General features: G+C 45.3%; 1 protein-coding gene across 5 annotated transcripts in view; it reads left to right on the plus strand.

Moving 5' to 3' along the window:
• Nucleotides 1-17,722, plus strand: part of RNF213 (ring finger protein 213) — a 99,267-nt gene that overhangs the window by 4,860 nt on the left and 76,685 nt on the right. For all 5 annotated transcript variants that reach the window (XM_077834330.1, XM_077834333.1, XM_077834334.1 and 2 more), the window contains exons 2-3: nucleotides 384-531; nucleotides 10,696-10,889. In XM_077834330.1, coding sequence (XP_077690456.1) covers nucleotides 423-531; nucleotides 10,696-10,889 — 303 coding nt within the window. In that variant the 5' untranslated portion in view covers nucleotides 384-422. The remainder of the gene's footprint in view (nucleotides 1-383; nucleotides 532-10,695; nucleotides 10,890-17,722) is intronic.

The following is a 17,722-nucleotide window of genomic DNA, read 5'->3' on the forward strand; positions in this document are numbered from 1 at the left end:
AAATAGTGGGTTACGTTTTACAAATCTGTATTTTTGTTAAGTCTGTATGCACGCATACTGTGAATGATTTAGGCTCTTAAAATGGTTTTCATTAATTTATTTTGCTTGAAATATTTGCACTTGCTTTTTTAAATAAATGAACTTAACAACTGAAGTCTCTGTTGCTTGTGAGGTGTGGGAAGCAGGGAGATTGTTTCATTTTATGCCCAAGTAAATGGTTTGTGAGGCCTTGAAACATTGCCTATCTGACCTCTGTAGCTTTCACATTTTCTTAGTGTCCTGAGGGTGAAATTTAGCAAGGGCCCAGGGCCACTAATAATGAATCAATGTTTTGCTGTCTCTCTTAACCATTTGTGTGTGTCTCTCTTCCTGCTTTGAAACAGGCGGCATAAAACTTTTTCCTGAGGTGGCAGGGTGCAGGTATGAAGTGCCCTAAATGTGACTACGTTTCTCAAGATGCTTCTCCCAACTTCTGCAGCAGCTGTGGGTTCAGGCTGGTCCCCCACATCAGCACACAGAGTATGGAAAAAGGTAGGAGGATGGAGGTAACTTGGGTTTACTGCTTGGCTGACTGTAGGATATTGCAAAGAGGCGAAGTTATGTGACATGTACACATGATGACATGCAAATAGTACTTCAGCAGCAGAGGTGTTCTAAACTAGATGCAGCGTGGGTCCCCGAATCAGACATTGCCTGTGGGATCCCATACCCCATATGGTTGGTATACCAGATCTGAGCAGAGTTGACAGATAGATCGGAGAAGGTGGGGTCCATTGGAACATGCTCAGGCCTTGCCACTTTGAGCCCAAAAAAGGAGGGGTGAGGACCTCCTAGTAGCCAGGAGGCAGGTCTGGAAGGAGTCACTGGGCTCCCGTCCCACTGGTGGGGTGGCTCACATGGGTGGGAGATCCCTACTGGAAGAACCTGACCCTGGTCCTGGCCCCAAAGCAAGAGACGAACAGAGTGAGGAGGTCGGGGGAGGCACCCAAATCTGTTCCCATGGCTGTGGAAGAGCAGAGCATGGGGGAGGTACCTGAGGTGACCCCCCCTCCCTGCAATTGTGCTGCACAAACCAGACTGGCTGGGGTTTGAGTGCCACTCCAGAACAAGGACACAGACATAACTATGGACCACATGGGAGGGTTTGAGCCAATGAGCAGGTGGAGGAGGGCCGGGGGGGGGCAGGAACAGACAAGCCCAGGAACTGGGAAGACTTGTAGAGAGAACAAAGAAAGAGCAGCGGGAAAAGTAGCAGTGCTGAGCCAAGGCAGAGAGACACCCAGATGGAGGCAGGCAGAGCTGAACTAGGAGCTGCTTGGAGGAGAGACAAAAGGAGACTGTTAGGGATGCACAGGCTGGAGCTTCCAGGCCAGCTGATACCAAGCAGCAAGCAGCAGAGGGCACGGACAGGTTGGACTGACCTAAGGGTGGTGTGGTTGCATGGACACAAGGCAGAGAGTTTGTGCATGTCTGGCTAGGTGTGGGGGTAGGGGCGAGCTGCGTGCTGTATCAGGGCAAGGGAGTTGGTGTAACCCTTGCTAGAGATCCTGACCTGGACCTGCTCCTCGCTTTGCTGGGTTGGATAAAAGCGTTGTGCTATTGTAAAACTTGGAACTTGTTCCAAGGGTTACCTCTGGTCTCATGGAGAGAGGGTTGGAGTCTGTGCAGGGGTGTGTGGGACCCTGTTCCCCAACCCTGGGAATCCCCCATCTGACAATGGGCAGGGTGAGAATCAAGTTGCCTGCCCTGTCTCTAGCTCAGAAGAGGTGTGCCGAGTCTTCATTTATTCACTCTTGTCATAAATATAAAGGGAAGGGTAAACACCTTTAAATCCCTTCTGGCCAGAGGAAAAACCCTTTCACCTGTAAAGGGTTAAGAAGCTAGGATAACCTCGCTGGCACCTGACCAAAATGACCAATGAGGAGACAAGATACTTTCAAAGCTGTAGGGGGGGGAACAAAGGCTCTCTCTGTGTGATGCTTTTGCTAGGAACAGAACAGGAATGGAGTCTTAGAACTTAGTAAGTAATCTAGCTAGAGATGCGTTAGATTCTGTTTTGTTTAAAGAAAAGGAGTACTTATGGCACCTTAGAGACTAACCAATTTATTTGAGCATGAGCTTTCGTGAGCTACAGCTCACTTCATACATCTGATGAAGTGAGCTGTAGCTCACGAAAGCTCATGCTCAAATAAATTGGTTAGTCTCTAAGGTGCCACAAGTACTTGAAGTGAGCTGTAGCTCACGAAAGCTCATGCTCAAATAAATTGGTTAGTCTCTAAGGTGCCACAAGTACTCCTTTTCTTTTTGCAAATACAGACTAACACGGCTGTTACTCTGAAACCTGTTTTGTTTAAATGGCTGATAAAATAGCTGTGCTGAATGGAATGTATAGTCCTGTTTTTGTGTCTTTTTGTAACTTAAGGTTTTGCCTAGGGGATACTCTATGTTTTGAATCTAATTACCCTGTAAGATATTTACCATCCTGATTTTACAGAGGTGATTCTTTTACTTTTTTTTTTCTTCAATTAAAATTCTTTTTGTAAGAACCTGATTGCTTTTTCATTGTCTTAAGATCCAAGGGTTTGGGTCTGTGTTCACCTATGCAAATTGGTTAGGATTTTTATCAAGCCTTCCCCAGGAAAGGAGGTGTAGGGTTTGGGGAGGATTCTGGGGGAAAGACGTTTCCAAGCGAGCTCTTTCCTGGTTATATATCTTTGAGACGCTTGGTGATGGTAGCAATAAAGTCCAAGGGCAAAAGGTAAAATAGTTTGTACCTTGGGGAAGTTTTAACCTAAGCTGGTAAAAATAAGTTTAGGGGGTTTTCGTGCAGGCCCCCCCATCTGTACCCTAGAGTTCAGAGTGAGGAAGGAACCTTGACAACTCTAATTTAAGGTTTCACATGCCAATAATACATTTTAACAGTTTTAGAAGATCTCTCTCTATGAGTCTATATATTATATAAGTAAACTATTGTCATATGTAAAGTAAACAAAGATTTTAAAATATTTAAGAAGCTTCATTTAAAATTAAATTAAAATGCAGCTCTTATCAGTTTAGTGCAGTGGTTCTTAACCTGGGGTGCGAGCCACCCTTCCTGGGGGTGCAAGACATGCAAGATTTTTTTAGAAGGTAAATCATCGAAAACACAAATTAAGCATAGGCATATAGGTACAACTACTTTGTTTCATCAAACCTATGTATTTATTAACATTATACATTTAACTATTATTGTAATACACAAAGTTTTTAAGCTAATTGTAGTGTAATTTTTGATAAGGGGTGAGAGGACATATTTTGAGAACTCCAGACCATCAGTGGGCTGAGCGGGGCCAGGTGTAGTGTATAAAATTGCTCCCTATAGGAATGTGCTACTTACAGTGTACTACTTACAGCTGCCAGTCCTGGTGCTCTGAGTGGCATGGTAAGGGGATGAGGGACAGGGGGTTGGATAGACGTGGGGAACCGGGGTGGGGTTGGATAGGCGTGGGAGTCCCGGGGGGGCCTGTCAGGGGTTGGGGGTGTGGATAGGGGTCGGGGCAGTCAGGGGACAGGGAGCAGGGGGGCTTGGATAGGGGGATGGGGTCCCGGGGGGAGGCAGATGGGGTCGGGGGTCCCAGGAGGGGGTGGTCAGGAGACAAGGAGCAGGGGGAGTTGGGGGTTCTGAGGAGGGCAGTCAGGGGGTGGGGGGTCCCAGGAGGGGGTGGTCAGGGGACAAGGAGTTGTGGGGTTGGATGGGTCAGGAGTTATGAGGGGGGCAGTCAGAGGGTGGGAAGTGGGAGGGGGCCGAAAGGGAGCGGCCTGTTTGGGGAGGCACAGCCTTCCCTACCCAGGTGTGTATTAAATTTCTCCCCGTAGGAATGTGCTTCTTGCGGAGCACCAGGACTGGCAGCCATAAGTAGTACACTGTAATTAGCACATTCCTGCGGGGAGACATTTCATACACTACACTGGGGGACAGAACCCCAGACCGGCGGCAGGCTGAGCGGCTCAGCCCGCCGCCAGTCTGGGGTTCCATCCTTTGACTCCTCCCAGCCAGGGTCCCAGTTGCCGGCCCCGCTCAACCTGCTGCTGGCCTGGGGTTCCATTCACCCAGGCCAGCAGCAGGCAGCCGCCGGGACCCCGGCTGGCAGCAGCGTGCCAGTAAAAATCGGTACATGTGCCGCAGGTTGCGGACCCTGCTCTACCTTATAGATGTCATTATTATTGTTGTTACTGTTTATTGCAGTAGCATCCTTCGATGTGTATTGTGTTGGGCACTGTGCAAAAAAAGGATTTTTTTAATTGGTTTTTTTCTGTTTCCTGCTTTGTTACGATGGATAAAGGAGGCCTGAAACGTTCGTTTGAGGTGTTTTGCCAGAAGCAGGGATTGGGCAACAGGGGATGGATCACTTGATGATTCCCTGTTCTGTTCATTCCCTCTGGGGCACCTGGCACTGGCCACTGTTGGAAGACAGGATAGTGGGCTAGATGGACCTTTGGTCTGACCCAATATGGCCATTCTTATGTTCTTTTGTTTTTGTTTCTGAAATTTCCTGATTGCTTTTTACTTTAGAAATGTTTGGAGTGTCAAGGTTGCTCTTCATTGGTTTGGCAGGAGTATGCAAAGAGCTCTAATGCCTTAAACTGAACGGGCGGCAGGTGCTGAATCTTTAAGCAGCTTCCTTTTCCAAATGTTAAATAATCACTGAAGTTAAATAGGTGCTAATAAAACACACACTATTGTGAGCTGTCTAATTGAAAATCCCTTCTCTCTCAGTTGCTCAGCTTTCAGCCTGTAGCAAACGTATCTCACCTGTGCGCTAGTTGTCTGGTTATCATCAATAGGGTAAAATGGTAATGGGGTTTAATTCAGGCCTGAGCCAAATGGCTTATCGGTGTTTTCATTCAAATCTTTCTGCTTTAAGGTTGTTTAGATGTCATGACAATTTGAGGAGACAAAACCAATTCAGTGTGTGTTTTATGAATTGTAATGAGAAAACAAACAGGCAAATGTAAAGCTAACTTCCCTACAACACTAAACAATGCAATAATTAAATTGAAGTTACAGTGGTGATCAGATGAATTCATCAAGGAATTAACAGCATAAATTAAAATCAATAATTCAATAAGAAAGTAGATTGAGTCCATTTTTTGCTCATTTACCTGGACTTTTTGAGGTTGCAATTTGAGCTGCTAACACTCCTCTGTCCCTTGCCTGAAATCTTGCAAGTGAATCAGGGTATTGCAGCTTTGCACCCCAACTGCACTGTGCAATCCTGGTAGAGCGTGATCAAGCTTAACCTTTGGTTCACTTCTGAGGCCTTCCCTCCAACGGACGTTTCTCCACTGCATGTGTCTGAGGCCACAATTCTATGTTTTTCTCCCAAGAAGGTGAGAACAGGAGAACAACAGGAGATGACTCCATCAAAACTGTTACAACTCCTTATCTGGGTTAATAGTTAGGGATTTACAGATGGGTCTCTGGACCTTAAGGCCTAGCCACTTCCTTGGACCTCACTTATAGCCCATTGCCATTTGATCTACACAATTGTCAGTGTTCCTTACTCATTCAAACCTCACATTTCAGCAATGACACTTAGGGCAAGTCTGCTCTATAAAATTAAGTCAACCTAAGTTTTGTTGACTTACAGTCCCTCAGTAATTAAATTGCTTTTGCATGTCCACACTATGCTCCTTGTGTCAGTAGCATGTGTCCTCATCAGGAGCGCTTGCACCGATTTAACTGTTAGTGTGGGGCATTGTTGGGCATCTTCTGAAAGGCAGCAACAGTCGATGTAAGCAAAACGGTGTTTACACTGACACTGCATCAACCTAACTACAACAGCCTAGGTGCTATGCCTCTTGTAGCGGTGGAGTTACTAAGTCGGTGTAGTGGGCCAGTTACATTGGTGGGAACTGCATTTTAGTGTAGATGCTGTGATGATGTGATGCAGCAGGGAGAGGGGAGTGTTAACCTGGGAATGTGCCCTGGGGAGGGGAGACCTGAGAGCCTGTCACCTGAGCCAGGAGGGGGAGGGGGAAGTGACACCTCTGCCCAGGAATGTGAACAGAGGCTGCAGAAGGGACCCTGCTGGGGGGGGTTTAGTTTTCAGTTTGGGGCTGGGTGGAGGAACACAGGGAACCCCAGGGCTGGGGTCTAAGCTCCCTGCTCCCCCAGAAGGACTTGACTGAGGGGTCCTGGTTGTACCCACAAGCTCTGTTTTGGACTGTGTTCCTGTTGTCCAATAAACCTTCTGTTTTACTGGCTGGCTGAGAGTCTCAGTGAATCCCAGGAAGAGGGGTGCAGGGCCTGGACTCCCCCACACTCCGTGACAGATGCTTACAGAGTTTTGTCAACATAAACTGCTTTACATCAACCTAACTCTGTAGCATAGGCCAGGCCTTAGGGCCTCACAACCCACAGTAAGAAATTACAGAACTATCACCTATGGTTTGACTAGGTGAATTGAGTGAAAGGTCATCTTGCTCTAACAAAGCCCAAAGACAAAACTGCTTCAAAGCTGCTTTTGAGATGCTGTTAATATAAAATCAACGAGGAATTTGGTGGCACCTAAAAGACACCTTAAGAGATCTGTTAGTCTTTAAGGTTTCACCGGACTCCTCATTGTTTTTGTGGATACAGACTAATGTGGCTACCCCTCTGATACTTGTTAATATAAAGTAATTAAAAAATTCATTAGATTTAAGGTTTCAGAGTAGCAGCTGTGTTAGTCTGTATTCGCAAAAAGAAAAGGCGTACTTGTGGCACCTTAGAGACGAACAAATTTATTTGAGCATAAGCTTTCGTGAGCTACAGCTCACTTCATCGGATGCATCCGATGAAGTGAGCTGTAGCTCACGAAAGCTTATGCTCAAATACATTTATTATATTTAAGTTCATACTTACACTACTATAGAGCTATGTGCCCTACATAACAAGACTTTCAGCCTAGACAGGGTCACGGGACTTGAGTTGGTAATGTAAAACACAAGTGGAATTATTTCTCAGATCCTTTCCTGCCCCTTTCACGCATCATAAAGAAGCGAACAAGGGCACAACTGTGATTTCTATCCCACCTACTTTGCAGGCCATTTTCTATATTACATTTGTTATTTAAAACCACCATTTTATTTTTTAGGTTTTTTTTTTTTTTGCATTGTATTTTGTTTCCTTGTTGTTGTTTTTTTGGGAAGGGAGAGGAGATTTTATGCTTTGGCTTTTGTGATTTATTTACATTCTTCCTGTTCTCTGAGGGGATAGATAAGCTCCTGGGCTTTGTTGGCTTTGCCTTTCATACCCACGTGCGCACACCACGGCCCTGTTCACTTCACACTGCACAGTTCTGCCCTGAGGCTTATGCAGGAGCAAACTGGTAACATGTGTGATACAATGGTGAATGCACCACTCAAGATGATACTGCATAAAGCCATGGCACGTATGGGAAGCCAAAAGGGGGGGGATTCCTGGAGGAAAAAGGAAGGAGTTGAGAGCAATTGAAAGATGATTGGAATGACATGCTGGCAAAGGCAGATAAAAAAATGTGAAAAATACACAAGTTAATGATACCCTGAGCACAAAAGCACTATGAAACCCAGCTGCTATAAGCAAGTATCTGGCAGGATAGGTGACAGTGTTGATTTACTACTTGTCCGCTACCAGAATCGGTTCCTCCCCTAGAATCTGCAGCTCTCGTGCTGTGGCAGCATCTGCGTGGTGGGATGGCAGTATGGGCGGAAGTGTGGGCAAAGGATAGCTCTGAAGAATTTTCTTGTGCCATGTATCTGACCCTGTCATCCACACACAGATTGGTTTGATTGCAAATCAGCTATGATGTCATGTTTCGTCGTATGTTTTTCTTACTTTCTTATAGATCTTTTTCCCTTCCTGTGCCTCCTGTAACAGATTTGGAGCTGCCCTGTGAAAATTTACGGATACTATATGCTGGCCTGGTTATTGGGATGTCTGCTGTATGAATATATTCCTTTAAGTCAATAGGGGGCTCTCTGAAATGTAGGCAGGAAGGAGAAGAATGACTGGAGAAAGATACAGCTGATACATCCGATGAATAAGATACATCCGATGAATAAGATACATCCGATGAAGTGAGCTGTAGCTCACGAAAGCTCATGCTCAAATAAATTGGTTAGTCTCTAAGGTGCCACAAGTACTCCTTTTCTTTTTGCGAATACAGACTAACACGGCTGTTACTCTGAAACCTGGAGAAAGATAGCCACCTATCAGCCAACACTTAAGAGTCGTTAAGGGACAATGCTGGAACTATTAGCTTTAAGGTGCAGCCAGCTCTGTAACTCTGATGCTTTTTACAGAGGCGGAGGGCATATTTCTGCACTGAACAGAGGAAGGGATGCTTTGAGATTTCAGCCTGGGAGCTGAAATATACTTTCAGGACCAGCCCTCTCTAGTCTCCTTTTTTGCATTATAAGTTCAACGGCTTGTACGGTTTTGGTAATGAGAAAAGGAGTACTTGTGGCACCTTAGAGACTAACCAATTTATTTGAGCTTGAGCTTTCGTGAGCTACAGCTCACTTCATCGGATGCATACCGTGGAAACTGCAGCAGACTTTATATACACACAGAGGTCATAAAACAATACCTCTTCCCTCCCCACTGTCCTGCTGGTAATAGCTTATCTAAAGTGATCATCAAGTTGGGCCATTTCCAGCACAAATCCAGGTTTTCTCACCCTCCACCCCCCAACACACAAACTCACTCTCCTGCTGGTAATAGCCCATCCAAAGTGACAACACTCTACACAATGTGCATGATAATCAAGGTGGGCCATTTCCAGCACAAATCCAGGTTTTCTCACCCTCCACCCCCCAACACACAAACTCATTCTCCTGCTGGTAATAGCCCATCCAAAGTGACCACTCTCCCTACAATGTGCATGATAATCAAGGTGGGCCATTTCCAGCACAAATCCAGGTTTTCTCACGCCCCCACCCCCATACACACACAAACTCACTCTCCTGCTGGCAATAGCTCATCCAAACTGACCACTCTCCAAGTTTAAATCCAAGTTTAACCAGAACGTCCTTGGGGGGGGGGGGGGGCACATGATGGCATATATCACATTGATGGATGTGCAGGTGAACGAGCCTCTGATAGTGTGGCTGATGTTGTTAGGCCCTGTGATGGTGTCCCCTGAATAGATATGTGGGCACAGTTGGCAACGGGCTTTGTTGTCTCAGAAATCTTGGGAGACAGGCCAGTCCTTGCCTACAGACAGCCCCGCAACCTGAAGCAAATACTCACCAACAACCACATACCACACAACAGAACCACTAACCCAGGAACTTATCCTTGCAACAAAGCCCGTTGCCAACTGTGCCCACATATCTATTCAGGGGACACCATCACAGGGCCTAATAACATCAGCCACACTATCAGAGGCTCGTTCACCTGCACATCCACCAATGTGATATGTGCCAGCAATGCCCCTCTGCCATTTACATTGGTCAAACTGGACGGTCTCTACGTAAAAGAATAAATGGACACAAATCAGATGTCAAGAATTATAACATTCATAAACCAGTCGGAGAACACTTCAATCTGTCTGGTCACAGACATAAAGGTCGCTATCTTAAAACAAAAAAACTTCAAATCCAGACTCCAGCGAGAAATTGCTGAATTGGAATTCATTTGCAAATTGGATACTATTAATTTAGGCTTAAATAGAGACTGGGAGTGGCTAATCATTATGCAAGGTAGCCTATTTCCCCTTGTTTTTTCCTAAACCCCCCCCCCCCGACGTTCTGGTTAAACTTGGATTTAAACTTGGAGAGTGGTCAGTTTGGATGAGCTATTGCCAGCAGGAGAGTGAGTTTGTGTGTGTATGGGGGTGGGGGGGTGAGAAAACCTGGATTTGTGCTGGAAATGGCCCACCTTGATTATCATGCACATTGTAGGGAGAGTGGTCACTTTGGATGGGCTATTACCAGCAGGAGAGTGAGTTTGTGTGTGTGTTTTTTGGAGGGGGGTGAGGGGGTGAGAGAACCTGGATTTGTGCAGGAAATGGCCCACCTTGATTATCATGCACATTGTGTAGAGAGTTGTCACTTTGGATGGGCTATTATCAGCAGGAGAGTGAGTTTGTGTGTGGGGGGGTGGAGGGTGAGAAAACCTGGATTTGTGCTGGAAATGGCCCAACTTGATGATCACTTTAGATAAGCTATTACCAGCAGGACAGTGGGGTGGGAGGAGGTATTGTTTTATGATCTCTGTGTGTATATAAAGTCTGCTGCAGTTTCCACGGTATGCATCCGATGAAGTGAGCTGTAGCTCACGAAAGCTCAAGCTCAAATAAATTGGTTAGTCTCTAAGGTGCCACAAGTACTCCTTTTCTTTTTGCGAATACAGATTAACACGGCTGTTACTCTGAAACCTGTCATTATGCAAGGTTTTGGTAATGTGATGCAAGTGGTCTCAGAGTGGGGCTTCCAGTTTAGTCATGTTCACTGGACCTTCTCTCTTAACCTTGGTTTAGGGCTGAGCATTGCTCCTTTCCTCCCTTCTGAAGTTATTTCTAGTGTTCTCTTCGGAAAGGGGTGTGGAAGCAATGTTCATGTCTCAGTCAATGCATTTAATCAGCATTTGTGATTTCTCTCCCTCCTTTTCCCCCACTCCAGTTGAGAATTACATTTTGTCTCCTCCTTGTTTCCTGACTGCAAAATTAACAGAGAACTTTTTCTCAGTTGTAGGAAGTGGAGATGTAAAGCCAGCTCCAGTCCCTGAGGGGGAAGTGGAGAGTGGGAGAGAACTGAAGGTAGAGGGCGCCTTCACAGTGCCAGCTGTTGATGGACAACCACTGACCAGAGAAACACAGGGAAAGCCAGGAGAGCTGCTATCACAGAGCCTGGGGACTCAAAGCGGTGTCTCAAAGAAGAAAGTGAGTATGTCGGAATGCGCTGGTGCGGACTGTGTATTGTGCAGAGACCTTGAGGTATCTTCATGTTTCCCTGCAGTATTGGAGTGGGTAAGGCCACCGGGTGCCAAGTAGCATGATTCAAGCAAATCACTCCTCTGCTTTCTCTCTTATTGACAGCATGAGGCAGCTATTACTAATGCTTTTTGCTTATGGTCTGGAACCGCTAACAGCTGGTCTGGAACCACTAATTTTTTTAAAGGAAATCTGATACATATTTTAACATCATAAATTTTGTAGCGAATGGTGTCTCAGTGTGTGTCGCTGAGATACTGAATTATACAGCTTCCCCTAACAATATATTTCGGGCAATAATAAATCGATAAATGATACAGAAAAGCTTCAGGATTAAAAATCTGTCTGTCCAAAGTCAATATCTGCTTGTTAGGGGGTTTGTCAGCCAGTGCTGCTACGTTAGGCTGGGTCTACCCTAGAAACCTTTGCCAGTATAATACTGTTGCTTAGGGATATGAACTGTCTGTCTTTCTGCTGTGCGTGTACCAACAAAAGCCCTGGGGTAGACATGGTTATGCCAGCCAAAAAATGCTTGTGACGGTATAGCTTACTTTCTTCGGGGAACTAGTGTAAGAAGCTATGCGAGCAGTAGCATTCTTGTGCTGGTCTATGCTGCATCTGGACTAGGAGGGTATGCTGGTTTTGGATAGCAAAACCTTTCTCACGCGGACAAGTCCTTCAATGTCCGATTCTCATATTGCTGAAAAGTTTAAATGCTTGGGAAAACAGATGCTCAGAGTTAAAAGAGGATTTGAAATCCAAGTATTACAACTTATAGCAGAGGACTTAAAAAAAGAAAATTGTTCCAAGATGCCTCTTTCTTATAATGGTGACTTCATAATGCTTTGTTAAGTTCCAGAATATTCTAACTCAGATCCTCAGACATTTTAAAAAAAACCTCTCTGTTTCCAGTTTTGTGTGAGTTAATAAAATCTCTCATGAACATAGAAACTTTAAAGCTACTATCCTAATTAGATTTCCCAAATTCTAATTAACATTTTATGGTAACTTATCTCCAGTTCTTTGAATGGGATTCATGTGGTAAACACTGGCCCAAAATTATTATACAACAAACAATACTTACACAACAGTAGGCATGAAATGTCATACACCAGAATACATGTGCAGGGATGAACAGGAAACTTATTTTGTAACATGACTTTGGCAGAAATACCTACAGTTATGCATTTTTGCCCCTGGCATAGTACTTTACCTGATTTTATTGTGGTGGGGGCAGTGTGTGTTTGCGTTTTTGTGGTTGTTATTAAATCTGTAACTTTCAGCACTGTGATTTTGTATGTAGATAAGTGAATGTGATGAAAACAGCTGAACAAATTTCACTGAGACTTGTGAGCTGCCCACTTAAAACCTGGGCTTTCTGTGATGGTCAGAGAGCAATACACTTGCAGGGTGCAATGTATCCAATGCAGCGTGTAGCCCATAGGGCTAGCCTGCTGGTTTGCTTTATTACATGCTGCCTATTATCTACTGGTTTGCTCATTTGTTTTATTGTATTTTGTTTGGTTTACTCTGTTACGTTTGGCTGTAACTCAAGGAACCTACAGGTCTGTGTCCTGTACGATTAGTTTCAGCAAGTTAGCATAAGTATGGTGAAGTAGGCTTGGTGACCTTTGGCATAGATAAATGGCCTAACAGTCACCCCTTAGACATGTCTACCTCAGAATAGGAGCTGGAACTCCGTGGTAAACGGTGACCACAGGGAATACCGCAGGAACATGGAGAAACAGCCATAAACCAGTTCAGGCAAGAAGTGACAGGTCTGAGAATGAGATAATATGTATAGATATGTTAGGATCTATATGTTAGAATAAGGGCATCCCAATATTGTGTGGTTGAGGAAGTTAGATTTGGGCATGGAAGGTTGGGCATTAGCATGAATATTCATGATAGTGCTCAGGCCCTATAAAGGGCAAACCACCCTGTGGAATTATTATTCTGTTACTTCTTCCTCTTCTTTTGAATTTTAGCCTTTTCCTTTATCTTTGAGTCTTTCAGCTGTCAATTGTTAACTTAGCTACTCATCATTTGACCCTTCAGCTTTATTATTTACCATCAATCTTGGGCATTGAGGAACCTGGACCGTCAGACCCATTTGGCATAAGAACAGCCACACTGGGTCAGACCAAAGGTCCATCTAGCCCAGTATCCTGTCAACCGACAGTGGCCAGTGCCAGGTGCCCCAGAGGGAATGAACAGAACAGGGAATCCTCAAGTGATCCATCCCCTGTTGCCCATTCCCAGCTTCTGGCAAACACAAGCTAGGGACACCATCCCTGCTCATCCTGGCTAATAGCCATTGATGGACCTATCCTCCATGAATTTATCGAGTTCTTTTTTGAACCCTGTTATAGTCTTGGCCTTCACAACATTGCAGAGACGAGACTGGTTCTTTGTTTCTTACTACCAGGTCCCCAAAGCGGGGTGTGAGTATACTAATCTAGGAGCTTCCGAAAAGCATGCTACCCCAAGGATTGTATTATTACCTTTTGGTTCTGTGATATGGAGCTTTTTGGACCTTTTTCACATTTTAATAAAAGTCTCTAAGGCTGTGTTTTGCCCTCCGTGTGAGTGTGCTTGCCATATACTCTGAGGGTCCTTACAGGATTTTGAACTCGCTCCATTTAATTCTGTATAGCCTCATTTTGGGACAAGAACCTTATTATCTTCTGGTCAGATCAATTGATCTGGTCAGAGCCTATAATAATAATAACTTCTAAAAATTCCAGGCAACAAGAGGTCTAGCACAAGGCCTGTGTACTGCCTAAGTCCAATTTAAATCTATGGCTTAAACAGGACTTCATTGACTTCTTTGGGCTGGCCTCTTTCACAAGCGTGAGCTTTACTAGAATTAAGGCTCCTGGGGTTGGTGGGTGGGTGAGGTCACTGGTTACTTTTTCACCCAAAATAGAGAAAGAATGGAACAGTGTTGCTGTTGATGGTTTGCATGGTGCCTGTGCAGGGCTGCTGCCGTAGAATCATAGAAATGTGGGGCTAGGCGGGACTTTGAGAAGTCATTTAGTCCAGTCCCTTGTGCTGAGACGGGACCAAGTAAACCTAGACCATTCCTGGCAGGTGTTTGTCCAACTTGTTCTTAAAATCTCCAGGGATGGGGATTCCACAGCCTCCCTTGGAGGCCTATTCCAGAGCGTAACTATTGTTCTAGTTGGAAAGTGTTTCCCCGTATCTAACCTAAGTCACCCTTGCTGCAGATAAAAGCCTATTCTTGTCTTACCATCAGTCGACCTGGACAACAGTTGATCATCATCTTCTTTATAACGGCCTTTGACATATTTGAAGACTGTTATCAGGTTCCCCTCAGTCGTCTTTTCTCAAATCTAAATGTGTCCAGTTTTTTCTTTCCTCATAGTTCAAGTTTTCGAAGCCTTTTATCACCTTTCTCGCTCTCCTCTGGACTCTCTCCAGTTTGCCCACATCTTTCTTAAAGTGCGGTGCTCAGAACTGGTCACATTTCTCCAACTGAGGTCTCACCAGTGCTGAGTATCTTTGCAAGCTGCCTCTGAACAATAGAGCCTGCCAGAAGCAAAGGAGGGGTGGGGTCTGGACACCAGTATTATTTATTACTGCATGTGTATTAACCATAGCACCTTGGAGCCCTAGTCACAGACCAGGACCCCATTGTGCTAGGCGCTGTACATGCACAGAGACAGTCCTGCCCCAAAGAGACTGCAATCTAATGAGAGGAACAGCCTGATATCTCCATTCATTAAATGTCTTGTTGTCCTAACTGCACCCTTCTCATTTATTATACAGCGAGACAGTATGTCTGTTCGAGCGATTTATTTCCATTAGAGACATAAAGGGTATGTGGTAATATCTGTCATTGGACCAATTTCTGTTGGGGGGAGAGACAAGCTTTCAAGCTACACAGAGCTCTTCCTCGGGTCTGGAAAAGATACTTAGAGTGTCACAGCTCAATACAAGATAGAATATGTCCTGACTATGATGCAGAATTAAGGGTATGTCTACACAGAGAGAAAAACCCGCGGCTGGCCCGTACCAGCCAACTCGGGCTCACGGGGCTTGGGCTGCAAAGTTGTTTCATTGCTGTGTGGACTTCTTGGGTCTGGCTGGAGCCCAGGCTCTAGGATACTCCCATCTCGCAGTGTCCTGGAACAAGGCTTTGGCCTGAGCCCAGGCATCTACACAGCAATGAAAGAGCCCTGCAGCCAGAGCCCCATGAGCCTGAATCAGTTGGCACAGGCCAGCTGGGTGTCGAGTTGCTGTGTACACATACCCTAAGAGACCACTCGTGGTGAAGTGACTCATTAACACCTCTGTCGTAGGATGAAAAGGGGTGTGAGTGTATTACTGATTGCTGTACCATAATAAGCCATAAATCCCCGGGAGCAACGTGTCTACAACAACGCTGCATACCCTTATTTCCATTGTCACTTTGGTTCCCGTAGGGACCGCAGTGCAGGTTCCTTGTACAGTCTCTCCTTCTCCAGTGTAGCAGGTTGGTGAGTGAATTGGTAGTTGGAGAGGGTATGCTTTCTCTCCTCCCCGCCGTCCCCCAAGTCTCGAGCACTCTCTGGATAACGTTCATAAGGAGCAGCAGGAGGAAAGTCTGACTTGTTTCAAGTAGGGAAAATAGGAAAATATATATACGTTTTTTAAATTGCCCATGCCATAAACTAAAAATGCAAGCTACAAATAAACACTGCAATATCAAGTGCTACTCTCCCCACCCTGACAGATAAATATTGATTAGCAATTACATCTCGCTTCCTGATCTCTCTGAAAGTGAAGCCATTTTTCTACAGACAGCAAAAGTTGCAAGTGGTGTAGTCTGGAGTGAGTTGGATGATGCTAATTCCCTTTCCAGAAAGAGGAGAAAGGAGAAACCAATCCAGTTTGAGGATAGCAGCCCATCTCCTACAAGCCCACAGCAGGTAGTTCTCATGAGTAGTTCCTCTACCCTGAGCAGCCTAAGCAAGCGCATTCCCCTGAAGCCCCAATTACTAGCACAGGTGTCTGTTCTGGGTGAACAGTTGGATGCCAGCCTGATGTAATTAAACTTAATAACTGCTGTCAGCAGTTTCCTGAACGGTCCCTGCCTGATGCATTGGGCGGAGTCAGTGTGTCTGTAATTCCAGTGTATACGTAGTTCTGAATCTGGAACCAGTCTCTGTTCACAATCCCTGTGCTGGCAAATGAGGCAGATGGATTTGTTGTTTCTCTCCTTTCATCACATAGCTCTAAGTCTGTCCCTCCTCCAGCTTGACATGGTGCTTTGCAATCGCTGTCCATGTCTGTCCACATTCACCACTGCTCTCCCGTGGTGGTTTGTGCTTGGCTACCTGCGACCCAGCTGTATGCTCATTGGAGTGACAATCAGAAGCATGAGATGGGAAGATCTTTGTTTTTTTTCCCACCTGCTTGAGTTTAAAACCAGCAGATACGGTGAATCCAGCCTGGGTTTGATCATTTCGACTGGCAGGTGGGTGAGGAAGCAGCACGGTTAGTTTTGGAAGAGGTCATAAGACGATCCTCCTCCAGGAGGAGCCTGGCTTCGGGGAAACCCACAGATAACAAAAAGAAAAGGAGTACTTGTGGCACCTTAGAGACTAACCAATTTATTTGAGCATGAGCTTTCGTGAGCTACAGCTCACTTCATCAGATACATACCGTGGAAACTGCAGCAGACTTTATATATACACAGAGAATATGAAACAATACCTCCTCCCACCCCACTGTCCTGCTGGTAATAGCTTATCTAAAGTAATCGTCAGGTTAGGCCATTTCCAGCACAAATCCAGGTTTTCTCACCCTCCACCCCCCCACACAAATTCACTCTCCTGCTGGTGATAGCCCATCCAAGGTGACAACTCTTTACACAATGTGCATGATAATGAAGTTAGGCCATTTCCTGCACAAATCCAGGTTCTCTCACTCCCTCACCCCCCTCCAAAAACCCACCCCCATACACACACAGACTCACTCTCCTGCTGGTAATAGCTCGTCCAAACTGACCACTCTCCAAGTTTAAATCCAAGTTAAACCAGAACATCTGGGGGGGGGGGGGGGGGAGGAAAAAACAAGAGGAAATAGGCTACCTTGCATAATGACTTAGCCACTCCCAGTCTCTATTTAAGCCTAAATTAATAGTATCCAATTTGCAAATGAATTCCAATTCAGCAGTTTCTCGCTGGAGTCTGGATTTGAAGTTTTTTTGTTTTAAGATAGCGACCTTCATGTCTGTGATTGCGTGACCAGAGAGATTGAAGTGTTCTCCGACTGGTTTATGAATGTTATAATTCTTGACATCTGATTTGTGTCCATTTATTCTTTTACGTAGAGACTGTCCAGTTTGACCAATGTACATGGCAGAGGGGCATTGCTGGCATATGATGGCATAAATCACATTGGTGGATGTGCAGGTGAACGAGCCTCTGATAGTGTGGCTGATGTTATTAGGCCCTGTGATGGTGTCCCCTGAATAGATATGTGGGCACAATTGGCAACGGGCTTTGTTGCAAGGATAAGTTCCTGGGTTAGTGGTTCTGTTGTGTGGTATGTGGTTGTTGGTGAGTATTTGCTTCAGGTTGCGGGGCTGTCTGTAGGCAAGGACTGGCCTGTCTCCCAAGATTTGTGAGAGTGTTGGGTCATCCTTTAGGATAGGTTGTAGATCCTTAATAATGCGTTGGAGGGGTTTTAGTTGGGGGCTGAAGGTGACGCCTAGTGGCGTTCTGTTATTTTCTTTGTTAGGCCTGTCCTGTAGTAGGTAACTTCTGGGAACT

Source organism: Eretmochelys imbricata, chromosome 14 (genome assembly GCF_965152235.1).
Source record: "Eretmochelys imbricata isolate rEreImb1 chromosome 14, rEreImb1.hap1, whole genome shotgun sequence".
NCBI lineage: Eukaryota > Metazoa > Chordata > Testudines > Cheloniidae > Eretmochelys > Eretmochelys imbricata.